The sequence below is a fragment of the Toxotes jaculatrix genome, chromosome 14, assembly GCF_017976425.1.
Source record: "Toxotes jaculatrix isolate fToxJac2 chromosome 14, fToxJac2.pri, whole genome shotgun sequence".
In the NCBI taxonomy this organism is placed as follows: Eukaryota; Metazoa; Chordata; class Actinopteri; family Toxotidae; genus Toxotes; species Toxotes jaculatrix.
Window position 1 is genome coordinate 5,463,384 of NC_054407.1, and position 25,998 is coordinate 5,489,381.

A 25,998-nucleotide genomic window follows, 5' to 3' on the forward strand; every position below is an offset into this window, starting at 1 on the left:
TTAAAAAAAAAAACAAATTGATCCCACATGATTTTGACCTCAAATTTCCATTCATTTCATTTGCTTAATTGCATAAATAGTTAGTTCCAGTGACTTGAAAGAGCTTTAATGAATGGAACAGGTAACTTTCTTTCCTTGGCCACAAAAAGTACACCAATAATAATGGACAGAATACATTTCAGTAATTCAGTAATTTAACGTGTATTCAGAATTAATTGAATAAAGTTGATTGTAAACATGTATTATCAGAAACCAAAAGTTAGTGATAAGTAGCGGAAAAAAGGGAGGAGAAGGAGGAGGCATTCACTTATTCATTTATTTGCAAGGTAGAATTATTTGCAAGATAACTGCAATCAATTATAATATTCAATTATATTATATTTAACAAAATAATATTATGTAATATGTAAAGAAACAGACAAATTCGTCATCATTTTTGTAAACTAATATTTTATATATAATCAGCCACATAAGTTAACATTAATGTAAGCGTCTTATTTTGAAACCCCGATTTGTTTGGTCTGGTCACATGGTCTTCCAAGATGGCCGCGCCCTGGAGCACAGTGGCGTAGAAGCGGAAAGAGTTGTGCAAGCGAGTTTAAATGACAGTTGAGGAGCTGCAGGCCGTAACTGACATCTCCAGAGAGACACAGAGGAGCGTCTGAGAAAGACTGTCACCTTCTCAGCCCTGCCGACATGAGCAAAGACGATTTAATACTGTGAGTAGTCGTGGTGTTTGCACAGATCATTAACATTTTACATAAAGGTTAGCATTTTGGCTACAAGCTGTCAGTTCAGGGTGACGTCCTGAAACCTGCCTGTGTCATTCTTATGAAAACATTTTCTCGCACACTGTACATTGAATTTTATAATATATGAGTTTATAATCATGTCGTCACAGAAAAGTAACATATCACGGTCATTCATGCTACATTATGAAACCTGATAAGCATATCTCCTGATTTGGTGGAGAACTTTGTTTAAGTTTTAAGCAATTTTATGTTGTCTTGCTCATATTTAAAGGCGAATGCCTGTTACAACATGAATTATCAGCTTTAACGAATCATTTGGATCTTCTGATAAATTCGGCATATAGATAATTCTATCGTACTTCATTCTTTAAAAAGAGAAGATATATATATTGTTAGGGAATAATTCTTGCAGTGTTAATAATGAATTTCTACTAAATGAAAGCCAGAATAAATATTGGATGACAACACTACAGTTGTACTCATATTACTATTATATATATTATTATATATACTATTATAGTGTAATTTTGATTTATATGTATTTTGTTCTAACTTTAAAGTGTGTCCTATATCCACCCGAAGTCCCTGAAGTGAATTGAACTTAAAGTTAGCAGAACTCCTTTGGGGTTTTCAGCGGTCCATCCCATCTAACAGTTAGGCTCATGTCAGGGTTTGAATTTCAGTCAGGTTGTGATGCATCACTGATAAATCCAAAGCAGCCTTCCCTTTCATTTAACCGTTTTTTCTGCTGCAGGGACGTGATAAGAAAGCAGAGCAGTATTATCTCTCATAATCACTCTGTCATTGACAGCTCCTCAGCTGGATGCTCTGTATGATTGCTGGGGACAGGGAGGGGTACGCTTGTATTTTAGATAACAGAAGTTTGCTGCTGTATTGTAGTTCTTGCGTTATAATGTTTAGGACATTGCCAGCTAATTCTTATAAACAGTAATTCCTTACTAGTTCCTTAGAGAGGCAGAGAAAAGAGTGATGCTAAACTTTTTTTTTTTTCCCCCATCCAGCCCAAAGGACTTCCCTCAGCTCCAGAATGATACATTCCTACGAGCAGCACGAGGAGAAGAAACTGAACATGTGCCAGTCTGGTGTATGCGACAGGCTGGACGATATCTACCAGGTACCGTCCTGTGATTCAGTTTAGAATACACAGCAGACATTATGACCTGTTATAGCAGGGAAACTGTGACAGTGGATCTTCTCTTGGGCACTTGACCATTCACAGCTATTTTATATAGTTTTAATATTTACACCTGTACTTTTTCTAGTCTGACATGCCAACATGTATTCAGTTAAAAAAAAGTCCTATGTAATTCAGATACATACCTTGATTTCTCAAATGATCAAGTTGTCCATGTATTTTCTGTATGCCTGTATACATATGTTCAGCACATATTATTATTGCCACTAGTTTATGTAATGTCATAGATTGCTGCATTTATTCTTTTATATCTTTGTCCTCAAAGGATCCAATGATTTTCTTACTTCAGTATCCCTGAATGATCATGAATGTTTTGTTGGATCTAATCTGCAGAGTTTCGTGAGTCCAGAGCAGGGAAGGACTTCTTTCAGACATGTCGGTCACCAGAGGCCTGCTGTGAGCTCACTCTGCAGGTATAACACTGGATTCAGTGATTTTTAAAAGATGATAGAGTGATTAATAGAAGATGGTCTACAAACCATAACCAGATTTTCATGGAAGTTATCCCTTCTCTTTTTCTTTAAAAGAAAGTATTGTCCTTTTCCCTCTTTCAGCCTCTGAGGCGTTTTCCCTTCGATGCTGCCATCATCTTCTCTGACATCCTGGTTGTCCCACAGGTAAGAATAACATGACCAGTCTCATTCTTTAACATATTATCTGCACAATTTTCTGTGAAATCTTCGAGTTAATTGAAAGTGCTGTTACTTTACTGGGGGTTTGCCTGTGGAGCATGTTAGCTTCTAACTGTTTTAGTTTTACAGTTCACAGATTAGCAGAGCTCTAAAGAACATGAAAGCTGGAGCTGGAGTCAACTGGACAAAAACACAACTTTATTAACCAGTGTTATGTGTTGGCTGTGGATCTGTCAGGTTGTTCTACCCACCAGTGGCCATATTGTTGCAAATTTGCAGTCAACTTAAACCCCTGCCAAAATTATCTTTTGTCTAAAAAAAGTTTGTTAGTTGTATCAAATTGCAGCCATCTGTCAAATAATGCGCATGTCTCTATTCATTCTTTCATTTGTCTTCCTTCCTCCAGGCCATGGGTATGGATGTCCAGATGGTGGCGGGTAAAGGTCCTACATTCCCGGAGCCCCTGAAGGAGCCAGAAGACCTGCAGAGACTGCGCGTCAAAGTGGACGTGGGCAAGGAGCTGGGCTACGTCTTCAAAGCCATCACACTGACCAGACACAAGATAGAGGGCAAAGTGCCACTCATAGGATTCACTGGAGCTCCGGTGAGAGATGGTTCAGACTCACTCATGTATAGAAAAGCATGCATAGCTATTCTGATGCAGTGGGATTGATTTAGGTTACATAGTTAAAAATGTTTAATGCTGTCAAACTAAAAGAAAAAGCCAATTATATTTAAGTGTTCTATTTCTTTCTGTCCCCTCTTTGCTGTGTCCCTCCACAGTGGACGCTGATGTCCTACATGATAGAAGGCGGAGGCTCCAACACTCACTCTAAGGCGAAGCGCTGGCTGTACAGACACCCTGAGGCCAGCCACATGCTGCTGAGGATGTTGACAGATGTGATAGTGGAGTATCTGCTGGGACAGGTGGCAGCTGGAGCTCAGGTCAGAACCCCCCACCCCCACCCCACCCCCACCCAGACCCCTACTTTTTTTTATTACACTGCAGCTTCAAATGACTGAAATCTACGTCCTTTTTTGTGACTTAACTAGTTGAAAGAAACAGCATGCAGGTTATTTGAATAGCAGACTTCAGAGGTCCAGTATAAAGTGTATGGTGTAGTGTGTTCTAGAGGCGGACATAAATACTACTTGCTGATTGTGGCAGCTAGTGCAGACTTTCTTTATGGAAATAAACTTGCTTCTCAGTATCAGCACAAAATCCGGTCGAGGCAGCATTTTACTTGTTTTTTTTTTTTTTCTTTTTTTCCCCGAGAAGTTGAGAACAGCCTCAGAGCACAAACCTGAATTATTACACAAAGTCTAGACAATGTCACAGCAGCAGAGTGAGTCGCCATTTTTATTGCAGTTTTTAGTATTTAGGGCAGCAGAGGAGCTTTAGAGAGTCTGTCCTACCTGGAGAACAAGGGTTCAGGGCCTCCTGTGATACTGAGCATGCACTCTGCCTGACCTCTGACTTGCCTGCAGAAGACTGTGAGTAAGGGAGGTTATTTAGCGCTTTACAGTGATTGTGAGATGACTTTAAGCTTCAAACCTCGCCTCTCTGCTCCTCTGTTTGTGTGTACCGTGTTTTACCTTATTTCCTGTGCTGTGTGTGTTGTTCAGGCTCTGCAGGTGTTTGAGTCTCACGCCGGCATTCTGGGCCCCGTTGAGTTTAAAGAGTTCTCCCTGTCTTACCTCCGAGACATCGCTCGCCGTGTTAAAGACAAGCTGAAGGAGGCAGGGCAGGACGTTCCCATGGTGAGAGACAGAAAGGAAATAAACAAATAAACATGTATAAATGTGTACAAATCTCCTCTAAACACACATAACACGCTGATATACATGTCAACATGAAATTACTGCAAAACACATATTCACACATTTCTGCATGAGCTGTTTCATCTGTACCTGACATGAAGAGGTAATGATGCACACATACATATCAGCCTCAGAGAGGCAAACAAGTCACTGACAACAGCTGTATTTATTTATTTATTTATTTATTTATTTCTCTGTTGCATTGTTCTGTTTATTCTCTTACAATAATTGCCTTCTATATTAGTTTCAATAGTCTGTTCTATTCTTATCCGCACTGTGTTCAGCATCATTGTTTCCCGAGAGGGATCATTAAGGATTCATCTGGTCTGATGAAAAGCTTAAACTTTTTTTTTACCAGCAGATGGCAGCACTTCACCAAAAATGGTACATGCTGAGTTGTGAAAAAGTTGCTTTGTTAATCTATTCATCTTACTTTTCTGTGTGTGTGTGTGTGTTCCAGATTGTGTTTGCAAAGGATGCTCACTACGCGTTGGAGGATCTCTCTCAGTCTCATTATGAGGTAGTTGGGCTGGACTGGACCATTGACCCACGATCAGCACGGTAACACACACGCACACACACACACACCAATGCTGACAGCTATTTTCATTGTACAACTGATATCTTCGTAAAAATTGTTTTGTTTTGGTACTAAAAGAACAACAAGAGAAAAAAAAACTGTGTTGGAGTTTCACCTCTGCACCAGGCTCTGCGTTAAAAGTGTGACATGAGCCTGATCGGCTATTTGTCAAAGCAGTGTGAAAGTCAGCCTGAGGTGGGCCCTCCAGTTGGAACATCTCTGGGATGTAAGCTGAGAAAAATGATCAGTACATGAATCAGCTCCATCAAAAGCAGATACAGCAACAGCCTCAGCTTGAAGCTAAATGGAAGCAGAATCAAACCTCTGGGATGTAGCCAGCTGTAGCATGAAACATGAAGCTAACTGTGGCATTTCCCGAGGAGCAGGTTAACCATTACTGACCTCTCCCTCGGCCCTGGTTTGTCACAGGGCGCAACATTTAAGTCAACAAACTCTGTCTGTGTTTTCTGTTCTGCTCATCAAATACTTAACCTGTTGGTTAAAGGATTACCTTGTGCTTCCTGTGATGTGTGTGTCTGTGTGTGTGTATTCAGGGAGCGCACAGGAGGGAAGGTCAGCCTGCAGGGGAACATGGACCCTTGTGCTCTCTACGCTCCAAAGGTAACCTCCGCTCTCAGTTTGGTTTAGGCGTGCACGTACAGACTCCAGGCTACCTTAGAGAGAGAGCAGTGGCACCAACTCTTGGGCACCATCCAAGAACATTTTCCTGTTCTTATCCCAAAATACTCTTTCTGTTACAGCCTCACCAAACTCTCTTTTAACTGCAACATCTTTAAAATGACCTCATACTGCTGCCTGCTCTGCTCCATGTGTGAACAAGTGTCATTCACAAAAATGTTACCAGAGAATTAAAAAAAAAAAACGGAATTTCACACCGTGGAGCTTGAAGTCCTGCTGTCAGGAATTAACAGAGTTTAGCAGTTGCAGCAAAGGCGTTACAGGACCTGAAACAATTGTTGAATTGTAGAAACATACAATTTATCTTCAGCATGAACAACATTGTTCATTTGGTAATTGGTTAAAGAACCTCTTTTAAGAACAGTATGTTAGAAAACATGTATCTGACCTCTGTCACGTCAGTGGTTTAGCCTGAGCTCCACAGTTTTAATTTAGGAATTAACAAAACTCTCCATCTGTGATATTTAATAATGAAGTTTTAGGATTGTTTTTCTTCACATAATAAAAAAAGAAATGAAGAAGAGTTTGTTTACTGATGCTATTTTCAGCGCCCCTGCATACATGCTGTGAATCCTCCTTTCATTCCACAGTACTTCACTGTGTTGTTTCATGTATTTCTACTAAATAAAGTGAAGTGCTGTAATTCATTCTGACAGACTGTTGTTTACACACACACACTATGGTAATTTTAGAACTCTTAACTCTGAAACTGACTTAACAAAAATAATCTAAAGCCACACAAAAGTTGGACCACGACTTGTCTAAAAGGTCTGCCAGTCCACCTTAAATGTAACCCTCTCTTCTTGTCTCTTTTCCCCTTCCTCTCCTCAGGAGCGCATTTCAGATAACGTGAAGAGGATGTTGGAGGGTTTCGGTACACGGGGCTACATCGCCAATCTGGGCCACGGCCTTTACCCGGACATGGACCCGGAGAATGTAGGCGCCTTCGTCGAAGCTGTGCACGAGCACTCTAAACAGATGATCAAACAGAAGTAAAGACAGACGTGTGAGGGAGTGTGTTAGCCAAAAATGCAGATGATTGTGATGGTAAAAAAAAAAAAAAAAAATGTATATTAATGCAATATTTTATTAAAAACTATGAAAAGTAGTAAGTGTTTGTGTTTGAATACAAAAGGTCAACGTGCAACGTGCTCCATTATCTGTTTTCAGCAGGTGAAAAATCCATTCCCAGAGATTTAGATGATTCCATTACAATTTTCACTGTGGGCTTCTGCAAGATGCTGATGAAAAAAAAAACATTCCTTGGTATTCTGGCACAAAAAAAATATCTAAATCCACTTGTACATTTACATACATTCATTACATTCTCATACAGTGTTGGTTTTCTAAGACAAGCTTCACTGTTCATCTATAATATGTTGATTTGACCAGGAGTGGATTATGTGTGTGGATTGGGACGGGATGACATCATTCTGCTAACATGTACATTATAAATGCTCTTTAAGTTGTATGGGATTGTATTTTTATTAAAACTGGATTTTTCTAAAATGTTCTAAACAGCTTTGACTAGATAAAAAAATATTCTTTTAGATATTAGTTATTCAAACACGCAATACTGTTACTGCAGAGATACAAAGAGTGACGAACCTTTATAACCTCTTAATAGCTGTAAACCTCTTCTTCAATCAAAACTGAGCTCTTCGTTAGTACAAGTAGTTTGTCTCAAAGACTCTTTAAGCAAAAAAACAAAAATGATCCAAAATGCTGTGAAAACAAAAGCTGGTGATTTGGAAAAACAAGTTTCAGCAAGGGACACACATTGCTACAGTTATAAAATCTTTTTTTTTTTTGTTCTGTTTTTTTTTTTTTAAAGGAGAAATGTCAGCACACAGCAGTTGATCATTCCTCCTTCTAACATCTTAACAGTGAACAAATCCCCCACTGGATCTCAGCATGAGGAGTTTTATTTTTACTCCTGTGGATAGAAAATCTTCTAAAAAATGCACATAATGAGAAGAAGCCGTATGCTGTTTTTGTCTTTTACCCTCAATCTGTTTTTCTCTTTATTTCATCCACTCAGACCTGTACAAATAAGTGGCTTATGAAGTGAATCAGTGTAATCATTCTGAGAGGCTGCGTGTGATTTTAGTTTTAATAGTAAAACTGACAAATGTATGTCACTGGCAGTTTTTATTCTGTTCAGTTAAATAAAGATGAATGTCATATTTGGTGAAATTTATTTTCTTTGTGTTTTATATTTTGATTTTTTTTAAGAGAAACAAACCAAACCTGGTTAATGATTTTCTGGTTATTCATACCATCATTTAGCTTATTCTGCTGATCCACTTGTAAGTCCCCATGGATAGAAGTGCTAAATACTTAAAAGATTATCTCACAAACCTACTTATGTACTTTCTGTTTATTTTGAAGGATCATACATCAGAGCTGTTGCTCCACAGTGGAGTGTGGGGAATGGTTTGAGGCTGAGGTCTGGACCAGAAAATGGGACAGAGACGTGACAGTGACTGGGGGTTTAACTGGGACAGAAGTGAGATGCTGTCCCGCCTGAAGGTGTGGGAACACCATTTTATCATCCAGTCTGAAGTCCTTTGAGACGTGCTTTGTAATGAAGATCTATATAAATAAACAGCACAGCACAATGTGGCCTCTGGAGCAACATAAACTGATTCTAATGACAGAGCATCTTATGTATGGCTTAGCTTTGAAAAGAGTCATCACCACCATGACCATAATTAAGAAATGTAGCTCTGAGGAGTGTGCAATGTTCTGACAAAATTCGACCCACAAAATATAATTTGTGGGTACTTCACACCTGGCCGCGTCCTTTATAGTTTTCAAAATTCACAGCATGTATCGCTGCCATTTGGCATCACCAAACTGTTCCTGTTCCTGCAGTGGCAGCTGGAAGCAGGTCCCAGTACAAGTCAGGCTGACTGTATTGAAATCACTAGGAAAATAGAAGCAGAAATAGAAATTCCGTGACCTGATTTAAAAACCAAAAAGCAAATATTTGAAAAGTTGATATAATTTTTGTAGCTCTATTGTTTCTTCCTCTTTTCCATTTTGTTGTTTTTCCAAGTTATTGTCTCATTCAAAAGATACTGGGGGTTTAAGAGAAGTCTGCTTTGAGGCAGGTTTGCCTGTGGTGCTCATCTAATCCCAGCTCTAAACAGGCCTCAGTTTGTGCCACTCATTTTGTAACTCCAGCAACAACAACAAAAAATAAACCAATGACGATAAGTGCATGTGTCATGGTTACATCAGCTGAGGATATAAGATGATATGAGCTCGCATCATGAGCTCGGATGCCAAACACTATAATTAATTAGGAAAGGTCCATTTTGTGGTACACAGTTAAAGTTAGAGATGTTGTGATGTCTCAGAGGCATCAGGCCCCTTCACCAGTTCGGGTTAGGGTTACTCATCACACTCTACCATCACTATCACAACCAGTGAGACGCTAGATAAAAGCTGAGGAGGCAGTACCATCCAATCACAAACCTCAAGGTCTTTGTCTCCATGAGAATTCAACAACTTTGTAAATTGGGGGGGGTGAAAACAAAACTACATTCTATTAAAAAAAAAAGAATTTGGCTTAAAATGAAATCATGTGCATTATTACTGTAATCATAGTAGAAGCTCTTTACGTGAGGAAAAAGAGATCGGTTAATCCCAAATTGTGTTTTTCTCTGCGATGCAGCTAAGAACGGCAGATAAGCAGATTCTAGTAAATCCGGTTGTTGTTGTTGTTGCTGTTGCTGTTGTGAAGGATTCCAGCAAAAATCATAACATCATGTGACCAGACTGGGGTGAAGGGATGTGTTTGTCATTTGAGGGGTTCCTTCCTCAGCAGGGACGTATGGACACCACGTTGCTGTCGCTGGGGTCCGGAGCACAGATTTACTCTGGAGTTTTCTAATAGCTTAACTTCAAACTGCCATGTGGTGATAAAGGAAAATGTTCAAAAATTCTTTGATCATCAAAAATTTTGATCATCAACGTATAAACAAATAATGTTTATCATCTTTAGGAAAGTGCCATCTGACTGGATTTTTACATCTCTGGGTTTATATTAGTGTGGCTGTAGACATTATTAATAATTATATGATGAATCCATTCTAATGAGATTACAGGAGAATAATTAACGGATTGTATTTACACTGAGCAGTAACATTAAAACCAGTAACTGTAATGTCGTGGCTGATCAGTGTATATTAACACATATTAGTGGATTGCACGGATGCTTATGGACTTTTTACGTGGTACAACTGACAATCTGTAATTTATAACATGAAAGGGGCTTTTAGAGGGACTGAAGGGGTTAAAGGAACTTCACCATGAAAACTAACTGATCTAATATCACATCAAGCCAACTGTAGCCTGAAATGTCTCTCAAGCATCTCTCTGGTTATCCCAGATCCCATTTTTCCATATTCAGCATCAACAAATCCACTGAAATGACCTTGTGTCTGTCTCTATGCACTTTCCGCTATCCATATCCTGTCTGCAGCACCCAGCCCCAAGCCCACTGCTTCCTGCTGAAGATGTGGATCTTTACAAAAATGTCAAAAATACATAGTTTCATTTATATCAAAGGCTGAATAACTTTCCTAAAACAGCTGGTCACTGTAGTTTTTCGCAAACATTACCCAAACAGGAGGTAGTAGTGCATTTGTTGGGGACTATTTTCAGCTGCAGATGAATTCACGTTTGGTGAGCTTGTGAGTATTGATAATAGCGGGACCGTGTATGTATGTACAGTGGATATATACTGTAAAGTCCACACACTCCTGTTAAAATGCCAGGTTTTTGTGATGGAAAAAAATGAGACTAAGATAAATTATTTCTGAACTTTTTCCACCTTTAATGTGACCTATAACCCGTACAACTCAATAGAAAAACAAAGTGAAATCTTTTAGGGGGGGAAGTAAAAATAAAAAACTGAAATAATGTGGTTGCATAAATATGCAGCACCCTTAAACTAATACTTTGTTGAAGCACCTTTTGATTTTATTACAGCACTCAGTCTTTTTGGGTAAGAGTCTATCAGCATGGCACATCTTCACTTGGCAATATTTGCCCACTCTTCTTTGCAAAAATGCTTCAAATCTGTCAGACTGTGAGGGCATCTCCTGATTTTCAGAGGGATTCAGGTCTGGGCTCTGGCTGGGCCATTCCACAACTTTAATCTTCTTCTGGTGAAGCCATTCCTTTGTTGATTTGGACGTATGCTTTGGGTCGTTGTCATGGTGAAACACATTCTTCTGTACCCTTCTCCTGACTGATACTTTTTAACAGTGAGCTCCCTCTGATGCTTTGGAAGTTCTCTGTGGACCATGGCTTTTGCTGTAAGATAAGAAAATGTCAAGAAGAGCCTCCTGGAACAGCTGAACTTTATTTGGGGTTAATCAGAGGCACTTTAAATGATGGCAGGTGTGCACTGACTCCTGTTTAACATGAGTTTGAATGTGATTGGTTCATTCTGAACACAGCCACCTCCACAGTTATACGAGGGTGTGCACACTTATGCAATCACATTATTTTAGTTTTTTATTTTTACTTCCCCCCCTAAATCATTTCACTTTGCTTTTCTATTGAGTTGTACAGGTTATAGGTCACATTAGTTCTGAAATTATTTATCTTGGTCTCATTTTTTTTTACATCACAAAAACCTGGCATTTTAACAGGAGTGTGTGGACTTTTTATATCCACTGTAAGACTGAGTCAAAATAAACCACAGTGTGTGTGTTCGTGGTAATGTCACCCAGTACAACTGTGCTGCTCACTGATGTGTTTTTAATAGTTTTCAGACAACAGTGAAGCTCAGAGGACTAACATTTACCAGGCTTTGAATACACACTGGACACTTGATAGAAGGATACACTCATTGTTGGTTTTGGCCTTTTCATGGGTTTTAGTAACAATGAGAGAGATTTTTGACTACTGCCTGCCTTACATCCTCAGCCTTGCACAGTGAAAAGGTACAGGATGAAGTTTAGCAGTGCAATTCCACAACAGGTGAAGGCTGCCTTTATTGATTTTCCTGCTGAACGCTCTTCAGTTTCAAATGGAAGGTGGAGATGAAATGTTGAATTTAAGCCTCCATATAATTAAGACTGTACAACCATGAGTGGACCTTGGTGTTATTGAAAAAAAAAAAAAAAACAACAATACACAAAGCTCAAAGCAGCTGAATTAATGCTGATGATGGGGGGAAAAAAAAGCCATCCTTGCTCAAATGAAAGCGGGCTTTCATTCATCTCTGTCCTTTGTGCTGCTGTAGTACCATAAACACAGACTCACACACACACACACACACACACACACACACGTACACAAAGGCTTTTGTTGTTGCCCCCCTATTGCGTAAATAGCGGAGACAAATGAACAAAAATCACCGCTGATTGTCGACAGGTAAGACTGAAGAGGCTGGGACTGTGTGTCAGTGGGCCATCTGGGAACAAAGTGACAGGCTCTGTGTGTGTGTGTGTGTGTGTGTGTGTGTGTACGTGTGTGTGAGAGAGAGAAGGTTGTAACAATGGATCTGTGGTCTTTAGAAATGGAGATCAATTTCCACATGGTCGCCTTTAAAGGCTTTGGCAGGAGAATAATATATAAGTGTGTGTGTGTTTTTGTATGTATTTGTGTCCGTGTGTGTGTGTCTGGGCTTTTAAGTGCTTATTTTGTGCACAGTGATTGAACAGGTGGATGTGTCTTTGTGGGTTTCTCTCTGTGTGTGTGTGTGTGTGTGTGTGTGTGTGTGTGTGTGTGTGTGTGTGTGTGTGTGTGTGTGTGTGTGTGTGTGTGTGTGTGTGTGTGTTTGTGTGTGTGTGTGTGTGTGTGTTTGTGTGCTTGAAGAAGGTCCAGGCTCCATCTCTCAGCAAATCAGCAGGCCTGAAAATCCAATCTGCCTGGAGGGACAGCAGGCTGTACATCATCTGCCATGGATGGACACTATCAGCGCTTTATCAGTGACCGCCCCCCAAACACACACACACACACACACACACACACACCTACACACACACACACACACACACACACACACACACACACACACACACACACACACACACAAACTATATCTTTCAATGACCACATGCATGAATGAACACACACAGCTCACTGCGACAGAGACTGATGGGTATTATTACCATAGTGGTTATGTGGAGGGAGAAATGGAGACGCTGGCCTTAGCTGAAGACCTTGGGATGCTTCACACTAATGCAAATGCTGACAGTGACAATGTGAGTCTTTGTTGATGAGACCTTGCTGTCCCGACATGTCCGGCCTGTTGATTTGGACCCTGTTTGTGACCCACATGGCAGCAAGAGTTAACATCCTGCATCATAACATCACCTTCATCTGCGGCACCTTGGACTTTTGCCAAAAAAAAAATTCCCTTTGGAATAAAAAAATATTTCTTTTATTCATTGGAGTAAGGTTGAAGATATTTTTGAGGGGAATCAGAAGCCAGGTTGGATTGAGTTGATTTAGCAGTCCGCCCGGCATGACGGTGGCAGGGACAGAAAGAAAAGCAAACTACATATCAAAGTTATGACAAATGAAATCACATTAGTTCACTAAAAGTTAATGAAATGTCACTGTCATACTCAACATTAGGTGGTTCAACTTTTTTAAATGTTGCTATGTCCAAACTATTTTTAGTATCAGTCACCCCTCGCAGGCTTGGAATATGTGTCTGTAAAAGAGTGAGATTCAGTTCCAGTTGTTAATAATTGTAACTGGTATGTGACAGTGGTAAAAACTATCAACCCTGCTCCTGCTGTTATGGAAGGAATAGCACAATAGCACAACATGGATGCAGTGTGTATTCAACAGCAACATTTCACATCTACAGTAAGTCAGTGATGGTCAAAAGGCAGAGTTTGGAAGCAGTATCATTTATGATTATGGTTACAAACAAACAAACAAAAACACAGATTGCTGGTATGACATTAGGGAAGAGACCCTGGCTTCCGGAATTAATGCTGCATGCAGCACATGCCCATGCACCACAACAAGCTCCACATATTACTTTTTGCAACGCTACATTCATGTTGCACTGATCCCTCTATGGAATTCAATACATTAAAAATTAAAAATTTAGCATTGCACTCCTATAACGCTGTCAGACTCATGATGGACGGTTCATAAAAGGGATTTGCGCTGCTGCTATGGGCTAATGTAGCCTTGAGTTGCTATGTTCAAGCAGAGATGAGTAGTGGGCTACAGGGGTTTGATAAACCCACTTCTCTCTAACTCCACACACCCAGAGCTTTTTTTTCCCCCATCTCCAACCTTGTGATCTTCATGCTAACTCAGGTGACATCACCTCTGGCTTTATACACCAGCCCCCCCCCCCCCCCCCCCCCCACAGTTGCAGTAGTAATGCCCATGATGTGTAAATAGACTTTGATGTCTAAAATGAGTGGAGTGGCAACAGAAATATGCCCCATTTAGTGTCAAAGATACTAATAGAACAGGCTAATAAAGCTGGTGCTGTCTTACATAGCAGTTCAACACTAGTGTCTAAAACTGTGGCTAATGAGACTACTATAAGACTACTGCTGCTTCTGATTCTGGTCTACAGAATAATTTTGCCTTAACTATCTCAACCTTTATTGCGTTAATGTATTCGACTGAGCTAATGTAATGTCAAACTAACAGTAGTATTTTAAGAACACACTCAAGCAACATCAGGAGGTGATTACTAGCATATGATAACGACCACATTCAATTCTAAAATCAGCACTGAATGGTTTCCATGTCTGCATGTCCACAAGGGTCCATGTGACATACAGTTTCTCATCTGCCCAAGTGTGTGAGGGTAGATGTACATGTGCAGCCTGGTCCATGCAGACTGTTTGCATTGTGCAACTGCACAAGCATTAGACAAGTAAGCTGGATGCTAGTTCTGCGCACCATCCTTGGTTAACTTCTTGTTCAGCGGTCACATAATTAATATGTTTTACTTGCTACACCGCTGCACAGACACGAATGACTGTGTAAGATACTGTGTTAATAAGATCAAACTTGCATGAGTGAGATGGAGCTGTCTGCAAACAGGCACACATCTGTGTGTATGTGTGCATTGGGGATTGTCACAGATGGGCTGTGCTGCTGGGTTTAGGACAGGAAGCACACTTGGCTCCATCACCCAGGAGAATGAGTGTGTGGAGACTGACCTGGAGGCTGGAGACAGGAGAGTGGGTGATGGAAACCCCACAGTCTTTGACTGTTTCTATTGTTCAGTTGGTTTGTATGTGTATTTTTAGTGACTGTCCATTACCTTACTGTGTGTTTCTGTGTGTGTATGTGTGAGTTGGCGAGAGAGAGGGGTAGAGAGGACTGGAGACGGATTGGAGGACATGAAGCAAACTGAGGAGAAAATGATTGAGCATATAGCAATCACTTCTCCATCTATCTGTCTGGATAATTAATATAAATCTGCTCATTTACCATCAGCCAATCAATCTACATACACACTCTATCTCTCTCACACACACACACACACACACACACACACACACACACACACACATTGTGTCACGAGCACACTTAACACTTCTTGATGGTCTGATTGTCTGGTTATATGGCTCTGCAGAAATCTCTAATGAATGAGAATGAAGCCGTGAAGGAGGGATAGAAGAAAAATATTCTGATTAGAGACAAATGAATGAAAGATTGATGGAGCTGTATCAGCCTCCATGTGCTTCATTTATCACTAATGCTGGGTAGATGGATGGGTGTTACGCTGCTGCGCTAACCCCAGGCCCATAATGCATCCTCAATCTAAAGCTAGCTAGCCCGTCACCTAGTGCCTCTCCCTGCATGATGCAGTTGGCCTGAGAAGTGAGACCTACACTGACTAAATGGACACTCAGGTACTCTGGTAGTCTCCCATGTACCATGGGAATAGTACATGTAGGGCCCTATGATTTCCGTTTTGGTAGGCCAATTCCGCGATTCATCATAGGGCCCTATACATGGGACAACACATCTCCCAAGATGTTATCCTTTCTAACCACATGCTGCACAACCAGACTATACACTGAACATTCATGGGTTTGAAGTTTTGAACTTGGCCAAAAAAGCCAACAGATTGTGGTCTGTATACACTGGTTGATCCACATCATGGACAGCTAGAGATGTGCACCCTGGGACATCCTGGAAAAAAGTAGGGGGGGACCCTTTTCTATTTTCAATTCCACCTCCTATGACTTCATATACTGTTGGGTAGTTTACTCCATAACAATGCATTATTCAAGATGATCATTTATATATATATATATATATATATATATATATATATATATATATAAATGATATATATATATATATATATATATATATATATATATATATATATATATATATATATATATATATATATATATATATATATATATCACTTCAAAGTAACCAGATACCATTACATGTATTACATTATATTCAGGCTGTGATAATCTGTTCAAATTCAAAATTCATACTCTGTACTCCATACTATGAGCACAGCCAGTCATGCATTGAATTACAGTGTGCCTAAAATGCAGACTAGAATTTACTATATTATTGAATTAGCTTGTTGTTGTTGTCTTTGCTCATAAAATAGAGAAAATTAGCTAACTGTGCTTAGGCAATAAGCATTGAACGGACTCACCCCTGTTAAAATGCCAGGTTTTTGTGATGTAAAAAAAAATGAGACCAAGATAAATAATTTCAGAACTAATGTGACCTATAACCTGTACAACTCAATAGAAAAACAAAGTGAAATCCTTTAGGGGGGGAAGTAAAAATGAAAAAACTAAAATAATGTGATTGCATAAGTGTGCACACCCTCGTATAACTGTGGAGGTGGCTGTGTTCAGAATGAACCAATCACATTCAAACTCATGTTAAACAGGAGTCAGTGCACACCTGCCATCATTTAAAGTGCCTCTGATTAACCCCAAATAAAGTTCAGCTGTTCCAGGAGGCTCTTCTTGACGTTTTCTTATCTTACAGCAAAAGCCATGTTCCACAGAGAACTTCCAAAGCATCAGAGGGAGCTCACTGTTAAAAAGTATCAGTCAGGAGAAGGGTACAGAAGAATGTGTTTCACCATGACAACGACCCAACGCATACGTCCAAATCAACAAAGGAATGGCTTCACCAGAAGAAGATTAAAGTTGTGGAATGGCCCAGCCAGAGCCCAGACCTGAATCCCACTGAAAATCAGGAGATGCCCTCACAGTCTGACAGATTTGAAGCATTTTTGCAAAGAAGAGTGGGCAAATATTGCCAAGTGAAGATGTGCCATGCTGATAGACTCACCCAAAAAGACTGAGTGCTGTAATAAAATCAAAAGGTGCTTCAACAAAGTATTAGTTTAAGGGTGCTGCATATTTATGCAACCACATTATTTCAGTTTTTTATTTTTACTTCCCCCCCTAAAAGATTTCAGTTTGTTTTTCTATTGAGTTGTACGGGTTATAGGTCACATTAAAGGTGGAAAAAGTTCAGAAATAATTTATCTTAGTCTCATTTTTTTCCATCACAAAAACCTGGCATTTTAACAGGAGTGTGTGGACTTTACAGTATATATCCACTGTACACAACATAGTTTAAAATTAGGCAACTTAAAGAACTAAAAGCCCTGAAATGTAGTGGTATGTAGTAATATTTCCCTCTGAACTGTTGTCAAGTGAAAGTCTGACACATCAAATTTAAGTACCACAAAATTATAGTAACAGTAAATACAGTCTTTAAGTAAATACATTTGGTTACTTTGCTTCACTGTTTGGAGGTCCCAGATCTCACACTCACACACCCTCACACACACACACACACACACACACACACACACACACACACACACACACACACACACACACACACACACACACACACACACACACACACACACACAGAATACCGTGTCTAAAGCAGTGCATTTTGGTTCAATGCAAATGTAAAGAGGAAATCCTTGTAACGTGTTTCACACTTTATTCATAGAAAAGCACTGAGATTCCAACACAAATCAATATAAAATGGTAGTAGCATTACATAAATAGTAATAAATTCTCGCTTTATAGACAGTAGCTCAAGAAGTTGCACAAAAAAATTACAAATAAAAAAAAAAGTGTTGATGATAAGCTATCATACTTCTGTGGCAACAAATACTGGAAATACCTTTTTCATAATCAGTAGCACAAAGAGGCGACAAACACTTTCAATTTTCCCTTAAGTTAGAAAGAATCCAAAACAAAACAAACTGGGAAACAGTAGGTGAACTAGATCTCTACCAGCAAATAGTACTCTCCTAAGAAAGAAAGGAAAAAGGAAAAAAGGAAAAGAGAAAAATGAAAAAAGAAAGAAAGAAAAACCTAAGGAAGTGGCTGATACAGTTAACACAGAGAGAAACAGTTAAGAGGGAGGAACGTCTTTGTTGTAATGCTGTCAGTGAATGCATCACATAAAGGCAGCTGACTGGAGCTTCCAGGTTAAACGACAGATAATAATCTCCCTCCTCCATATATGATTTAAGAAAACATCCTTATCATGCTAATGTAGTAGCCAAGAAATTAATTCAACCCTTTTTTTAAAAATCCACTTTATGTAGAAACCTTGCAGCAACAAAAAAATGAAAACCCACTAGTTCCTGTTAAAAGTTGGACTTTGTGCAGGCACAGGGCTGCTGCAGAGAACCGGCGGGACGACAGAGGAAGTGGCTGCTGTGAAAGCTGGTCACTGACACATCGATGCATTGCTACGAAACTAGAATCCTCCCTGTGTGAGAGGGAATGAGGCTATAAACAACAGAAAATGAGAAAAACTATGGTAGTGAGATAGAAGTGGTGAACTCAGCCAGTTCTGTGGGCTGAACGGAGTCCAGAAAGCAAAGGAAAAAAACAAAAACAAAAACAAGATACTACAAAAACGAGGAATGAACACAAGGTCATCCACAGGCTGTCTCTTTTGTTCATACAGTCGCTGTTTCTGACAGACATTTGTGTATTGTTCTGTCTCACTGCGGTGCTGTCGCACAACACAACACCTCTGAGAAGACACTAAAGGCTTGAGTCCTGATTAAATAAAACCGACAAAGAAGAAAAGCAAAATATAAACTTTGTACATTGATCGGTCAGAAAGGCATTTTCCACCATTTTTCATTTTTTTCTCTCGTGTTGCAGTGAATGCAGGCTGGCTACTGCGCATTGTCCAAATACAAGCATGCTGGGTCTTGTCTTTGCACCCCCCTCCCCTCCAACCCCCCTCTTTAATAGTGGTTCAGTCCACTGTGTCTCTTCCTCCCAAGTTTTTAGAGGGCATCTTTAAGAGGTGACAAGACCATCGAAGTGGTTCTGCATAGTCAGGTTTAGTACGTATCTGTTTACAAATGAATGCCTTACTCATTTTCCTTAACTCCAAAAAAACATGCCTCCTTTTGGGAAAACATTTTTTTTTTTTTTTAATCTTTGCAAATCTAAAAATAAAAAAAAACCCAAACAAACAAAAAAACCAAAACACAAATAATAATAGTTATTATAGCAAAAACCAACTGAAAGAAATGTACACAGGAGCACCTGAGAAATGCCTTGAAGTCTTTGTTCTTACAAAAAAACCGCTGTCAAATTCCCCCGTCCAAAACAATTCAAGTACACCCCCGCCAAAAAACAAAACAGAAAACATAAAAATTAAGAAAAATTAAACACATAACATACTTATTATAAATAATTATAACTTTACAATTTTCTGAATTGACACTTTAATATTTACAATATCTTAAATGCTTAATGCTACTACTTTTTGTTTTGTTTCTTTAAGTGATGTCCCTGAGAACTGAGTTTAGCCTCTCTTTTCTTTCTTTTGCTCAATTTTCCTTTTGTCATTCTTCTATCTGCATTTCTTCAGATCAAAAAAAAGGCCCAGAGCTCTGAATAACTACCCGGGTAGTGGGTGAAGGTAGCTCTCATGGAATGTAAAAGCAGACGAGAAAATGTTCCTCCGTTCAAAAACCTTATTCTTTTCTTCTCCTGCCATCGACAGGCTGACTCATCTGTTGTGTGTTGTTGTTTTTTTTTATTTTTTATTTCCCGCTCTGTTTGTGTGTCTGCGACGCCTACTCAGTCATACAAAGTTACTAAACAATCAATAAATAAATGCTGAAGCAGGCAGGAACGTACTGAAGAGGTATTTGTGTGAAGTGCTTGTACGATGACCAGTCCAACCAGTAAAGATTCAAGCTCTTGCTGTACTGTATACTGCCATTAACAACGCTCTGCCACTGGGTAAGAAAAGGGGGCATCTACAACCCCCGGAAAGAAAAACAACTTCCTGTGCCAAGCATTGATGTCTCAAATATGTACGATTAAGTCATGAAGTCATAAAATATACAGTATTTTTTCCGTATGTGCACTGTGTTTCTGCAACCCTCAGAGAATGACATGGCTACTCGTCTCACAGTCCAGAGTGACCACGACCAGTAGCATTCACAGGTAAAGTAGCTGTAGTAACTATAGACCCTTTTCCATCAAGACTTAAAGAGGTGGAGGAACGTAACCATTCAGGAACAACAGAGGTTTGAAAACACAAAAAGTTTCTTTAGCATGATCATTTTTGTTATTAGCCATAACGGGAGAAGTGCAGGTACTACAGTTACTGTATTTTTTTTAATGTTTTAAATATTCATCTTTTTCTTTTTTAAATGTTTTTTGTTTTGTTTTGTTTCAGTATATCCAAACACTACTTAAACCACTGTTAACTGATCTTTACACAGCTGGTTAAGCTAACGTGTTATAGCAGCACTGAGCATTCATTTAGCCATTTCTTCTGGCCACCTAACAAATGTAACTAACCTGTAATCAGTAAGACTGAACCAAGTGGTAAATCTGCTGCCAGAAAACCTAAACAGTTCGCTAAATTATGCCTCACAGAGCTCAGGGGAAAAGCAGAGCTGGGTAATAATTCTCTGTGGGTCTGTCACTGTGAGTGACCCCTCTCACTTTACACAGAATTATTTGATCTATATACATTTTTACTCTATGTTAAGTAGTGCTAACTTCACCCCGATCATTTATGGCAGTTCTTAAATGGTCCAATTTTGTGTTTGACAAAAAGAACCAAACTTATGAGCAGGTTACTGCTCTTTATGTCCTCTGGGTTCGTGCAAAAGTTCCTGGGAAACAAAGAGTTCCTCTAAAAGTTTTTTTTTTTTTTAAATGGAAAAGAGGCTTTAGCTACAGGCAGAGTTAACCACTAACAGTCGCTGAAATCAACACGGTCCCAGTATGCTCCAAAGCTTCCTAACAGAAAACAGGAAGGTGAAAAGAAATGCTGTTAGATGGTAGAAACGAAGCAGACGTGACGTGTATTGCTTATTGACTAAATCTTGATCTAGCACATGAAAAGTGAGTCGTATAGATTTAAAAGGTTTTGGCCACAAAGAGCTGTACAGCAGTGCAGTGGTATTTCTAGAGATGGGCATACTGTGACCCCGCCCCCCTACACCATTCATCACAGTTGTGTTTTGTCACTGTTAATAAGCTTATAGGAGGACACGAGAGATATACTGTGTATATATATATGTGCATGTGGAGCCTTTACTACTCTACATTAGCTAGAACAGCCTGAATAATGTCACTCTCAGGCTGCTGGATTTGAGATCATGCACTCTGTGAAGCAACATGGTTCTTGTCTCTGAAGATATTCTTAATGAAAAAGCACTGACCAGCAGGTGGAGAGGACAGGAGCTAGTCTAGAGTGGCTTTAGTCAAGTTTTTAAACCTGCGGGTACTGACTTCTTCTACAGAGAGACCACACACGTGTACTTCTGTATTCTGCCCTCTCTACTCTAAGATGCCCTGAATGAAACAAGAGGCCATTTCTGATAGAGAAGTTAAAGCTGACAAATAATACAGTCGAGGTATGACAGCAACACTATGTGTGTTTTCCACCTCAGTGGGCTTTTTTTTTTGGAATGACATGTTTCTTCCACTTTGAAAAACACTTCTTCTTCTTCTTCTTAATCCCAGCTCAAAGCGTCTTCTGGCTCAAAGTATGTACCCCCATCCAACAACATCATTTGGTTTTTATATTATGTCATGTGCCACTGAAAAACAAAAGTTCCTTTTGCTTTTTTTGTCATCACAATCTTTTGACTTTTTCATATTAGATCTAACATTAGTTGGAGGGGAGAAATGCTTTGTTTTTCTTGGTGTTTCTTTGACATTTCAAGCTGCTTCCCCTTTTTTTTTTGCAGTCTCAATGAAGTAGAGCAATGTACTGCAAACACTTCCTGGTTCACATTCAAGAAACAAAACAACAAAACAGGGACATAAACTTATGACTTAGTCAACAAATGGCTCAACGTAAGTAAAAATACAAAGAATCTAAAAAACCTTAAATAGAAACAAATAAGTTTAACTACTTCCCATGGTGAGTGTCCCCGTGAGGGAGGGGTAAGGTCAGCCGAAGCGCTCCCTGACCAACATCATCAGTTTCTTCTTGCCCTTGTAGATCTGTTTCAGGTTGTCTATGAACTGGGCGAACTGAATGTGGCCGTCCTGTGCCAGCAGGAAAGTCTCCCTTGCTTTGCTCAGGAACTCTATGAACTCTCCGTAGTGCCGCGGACTGATGTGCGTCAGTCGAGAGTGCGTGGTGTTGATATATGCTGAGATCGTGGCGTCCAGGAGCTGCCTCAATGGCGCCTTGTCTGTTGACATCAGCTTCCCAGAGTTCCTTCTCCCGGGGATGCCGGCGAGACCCGGCGCCGTCATGGTGCACCGCCTCAGGATGTCTGACAGCACCGTGGCACAGTGCACACTCTTCACCACAAGGGGAATAATGGCTGCAAGCTCGTTTTTACCCAAAGAGTGGCTGAGCGCGCAGGCCCAGAGCACGTCATTAATAGCTGGGTGTGTGTCCTGGTTGTAAGCCAGGTTAAGATGGGTCATGGCGAGGGAGGCCAATTTGAACGACCGCAGAGGGTACCCTCTGTGCTCCATGTACCTCGCAATGGTAAACAGTTGGGAGTACGTCATTCCCGTGGACGCCGCGTCGATCACGATCTGGTAGGCCGTCTCGAAGGCAATGTGGTCCTTCTCGCAGAGCGTCAGGGCTGACAGAGCGCAGTTCTGGGGGTCCTTCATGGCGCACTGCAGGGCCAGGGTCCTCGCGCAGCTGGCCAGCTCCTCGCGTTGGGGGTAGTCAAGGCTGAGGCGGAGGATGGTGTTGTGGGACATGACGGTGGCTGCCACAATGCTGGTGGCCTCGGTCGGTGTGAAGAGCGTGTACCAGCTCTGTAAGATGCTCACTAACGCCCGCAGACCTGAGGAAGAGGCGAGATTTAACTTTCAGTGAGCTCAGAGTATAAATTGTGTGACAGTTATATGAATGTGTTTTTCTGGGAGCTTTGATGGTTTATTCATTTTGTTTATTCCATGTTTAAAAGAAATGATCAGACAGGAGAGAGAGGAAAAGAGAGTGTGTATGTACACAGTGTGTAGCCAATTACAAACTGCAGATTTAAATTAGTGGAAAAACCTTAGAACGCTATGGAGGGGATAATTACTGGATGTGTCTCACTGGTGTGTGTGTGTGTGTGTGTGTGTGTGTGTGTGTGTGTTCATCACATACCGACTTCAGTGGCACAGGTTACCAGCCAGCGAACCATCTCTCTCCTCCTCCAGTTCAGCGTGGACAGAGTCATCCTCATCACCTGTGGAACGTACAGGCAGAGGATGACGTTTTCTGGCTCTGCTTCTTTGTTTAATTAGAACAAAAACTCGTTACATGTACTACATTTCTTGGCAATGTTTGCAAAACGAATCTAAATTATCCATACGAGTGAGACATCAGGAGACCAGTGAACATTAGAGGTGCCATTTTCAAAATGTAGAAGTCAGCACAACACTATAATCCTAAAACTTTATTAGCAGTTCTGTCGTCAGGAATTCTGCCGAAACTCTAAATACCAGCAGAAAGAGGCGGGTGAAGCCACAGCGACACTGCTGCTGCTGCCCTGGATGATCTGAAGAGTTCTGTGTTTACCGTGGAACCCAAAAGGCTCAATTATGTGGTTTCTTCTCATCAAACAACGATAAGACGCTGTGTGATGTTTTCTCTGTTAATTTGTAGTGAGGCTGTGGAGAACTGCAGAAATTACAAGTTCAAGGAAACTGTTGCATGTTTTGACGGGTGACCAGCACTGATTTCTTTTTTTTTTTTTGGATGAAAATTACTGACTTGCCCTCATTCTTCGCCTGCTCGCTCTTTCTCACACACACACACACACACACACACACACACACACACACACACAAACACACACACACACACACACACACACACACACAAACATTTAGTACCTGCAGTCCCAGCTCCAGTGCCACGTTGAGCAGGGTTATATCAGGTGGGCTGTCTGCGGGTGTGGCTATCTTAAAGGCGTCCTGGGCAAGTTTGAAGATTAAGGAGGAGGAGTGGATGTTTTTCTGGATGGCCTCCAGCACCGTCCTCAACCTCAACATGTCGCCTGCAGAGGAAGGAAAATGTAAATTAAAATCTTGATGCACAAACGCCTCGTTACCAACATCTCTGTTAGCGAAAAAAAAAATACAGTATCAGAGAACAGTTTAGGACATCACAGCTGTGAATATGTGGGTGTGTTGACGGTACCTTTAGCAGCAGTAAGCATGGTGGAGGCCAGCTCACACTGCTGTGACTCCAGGTGTCCCAGCGTGAACCAGCGTGGGTATCTACTCGGAACTATGGAGATACCATGGTGAGGGTGGCCCACGTCCCCGGAGCCTGCTGACGACTCCAGCACCGGCAGCCTGACACAAATGTACACCATCAGTTTTTAGATTTTTTTTAATGTCAGTTAGTATAAAATCTGAGATGAACTGAAGGTAATTAATTCTAAATGAAAGATCAGAATCAGAACCAGCGTTACTGGCTGTGTGGCAGTTTAAAAGAATAGTTCAACATGGTGGGAAATACACTTCTTTGCTTTCCTGCCCAGAGTCAGACGAGGAGATCGATACTCTCATGTCTGTACAGTAATTATGTAACTGGAGTCTGCTGCCGGTTAGACTGTCAAAACCGGAAACAGAACAACAGTATTCCCACCTGACTCTCAGCCAGAACGCAAATAAGACTTTCCAATGTTATCACAATAGATCATATTAATGTATTTATACTACGCTACTCATAAATACCTAAAATAAATGAGACCACCACCACAATGGATGGCAGTCTCTACTACACACACACTAGCCTGCTAAAACTATTGAAGTCTCATAGTACGTATGGTATGTATTTATGTTTTTAACACATGGTACTTTTAATGTAGATGTGTTCGTAATGAACGAATCAGAATCTGACCTCATTGCGCGGAGAGCCACCTTATATGCCAGGTCTGCGTCATGTGGCAGCAGGGCAGAGAAGAGGTACTTGGCGAAGGTGTGCATGGGAACACTCTCTCTGTGGATGACTTCACCTAGACCGCTGAACGGACCAGCTGAACCAAGAGAAAGACAAAATAGTGTTTTGTGAATATAAGGTGTGAATGTCAAATGATCACATCTAGGATTTATTAGACACGGCGTAAAAACAATATAAAGAATTTGAGTCAAATTCAAACTAGGAATCTTGAGGGAAATCAGAACATTTTCCAGGAGCGCTCTGTGTCCTAGATGCTTTAACACAAAGTGATAAAAGGTTTCTGGGAAGGTGTGGTGGTTGTTGTTGTTGTTGTTGTTGCCGTACCATCTAGTAGCTGTATGGCCTGTTTCCGAAGAGTCTGAACCAGGAGATCATCCAGCTCCAGTTCTTGAAGTTTTGCGACAATCTGCTCCTCGTTGCGACACACCTACAACATATTCACAACACGTTTTATTCACTGTGATAGTACACTCAGTTATACATCAGTGAAAAATGAGAGGAAAATTCCCAGAAATATCAGAGATCCGTTAATTATGCCTGTTTGATAAGAGCAAAAACTAAACTGACTAACTAAAAAAACTATGAAGTTTTAAGAAGGGATTTTGAGTTTGAGGTCTTATAGGACCAGCAGTGTACTTTCATACCTCACACTCTTGCATCTGTGCGTATCTATTGCTACTGCACACGACAGAAAGGGATTGTATTTCAGCTAGTGATCCAGTAAGAAGCTCCTTCACAAATCTGATTGGTTTGAAATGCATTTCTTGTCTAAAACATTCATGTTTTTGCAGATTTTCATATGACATTAACAAAGGTCTGCGGCAGCCGTGTTAAGCACTTTAAAGCAGATTACCACTCACACAAAGAAGCGTTCCTTGGATTTATTCTAAT

The 25,998-nt window shown here is 40.4% G+C and overlaps 2 protein-coding genes across 3 annotated transcripts in view; one reads left to right on the forward strand and one right to left on the reverse strand.

Moving 5' to 3' along the window:
- The first annotated feature begins 543 nt into the window (after positions 1 to 543).
- urod (uroporphyrinogen decarboxylase) lies at positions 544 to 6,967 on the forward strand. The gene is made up of 10 exons (XM_041056263.1): positions 544 to 719; positions 1,775 to 1,887; positions 2,302 to 2,381; positions 2,523 to 2,585; positions 3,007 to 3,204; positions 3,384 to 3,545; positions 4,227 to 4,361; positions 4,882 to 4,982; positions 5,556 to 5,622; positions 6,532 to 6,967. Exons 1-10 carry the CDS (start codon positions 697 to 699, stop codon positions 6,694 to 6,696), a joined length of 1,107 nt encoding a protein of 368 aa, XP_040912197.1. The 5' UTR covers positions 544 to 696; the 3' UTR covers positions 6,697 to 6,967.
- A 10,686-nt stretch (positions 6,968 to 17,653) lies between these two features.
- Positions 17,654 to 25,998, reverse strand: part of zswim5 (zinc finger, SWIM-type containing 5) — a 60,545-nt gene continuing 52,200 nt past the window's right edge. Inside the window, exons 11-17 of one of the 2 annotated variants that reach the window (XR_005895254.1) lie at positions 25,432 to 25,534; positions 25,048 to 25,183; positions 24,340 to 24,497; positions 24,033 to 24,196; positions 23,302 to 23,383; positions 20,505 to 22,993; positions 17,654 to 20,452 (exon numbers count right to left, since the gene is read on the reverse strand). Coding sequence is in view for 1 of the 2 variants with exons in the window: in XM_041054956.1 (XP_040910890.1) it covers positions 22,131 to 22,993; positions 23,302 to 23,383; positions 24,033 to 24,196; positions 24,340 to 24,497; positions 25,048 to 25,183; positions 25,432 to 25,534 (1,506 nt within the window). In the remaining variant the exon portion in view is untranslated. Of the gene's footprint in view, positions 22,994 to 23,301; positions 23,384 to 24,032; positions 24,197 to 24,339; positions 24,498 to 25,047; positions 25,184 to 25,431; positions 25,535 to 25,998 lie in introns of both variants that reach the window. The other variant, XM_041054956.1, reaches the window with a different exon arrangement.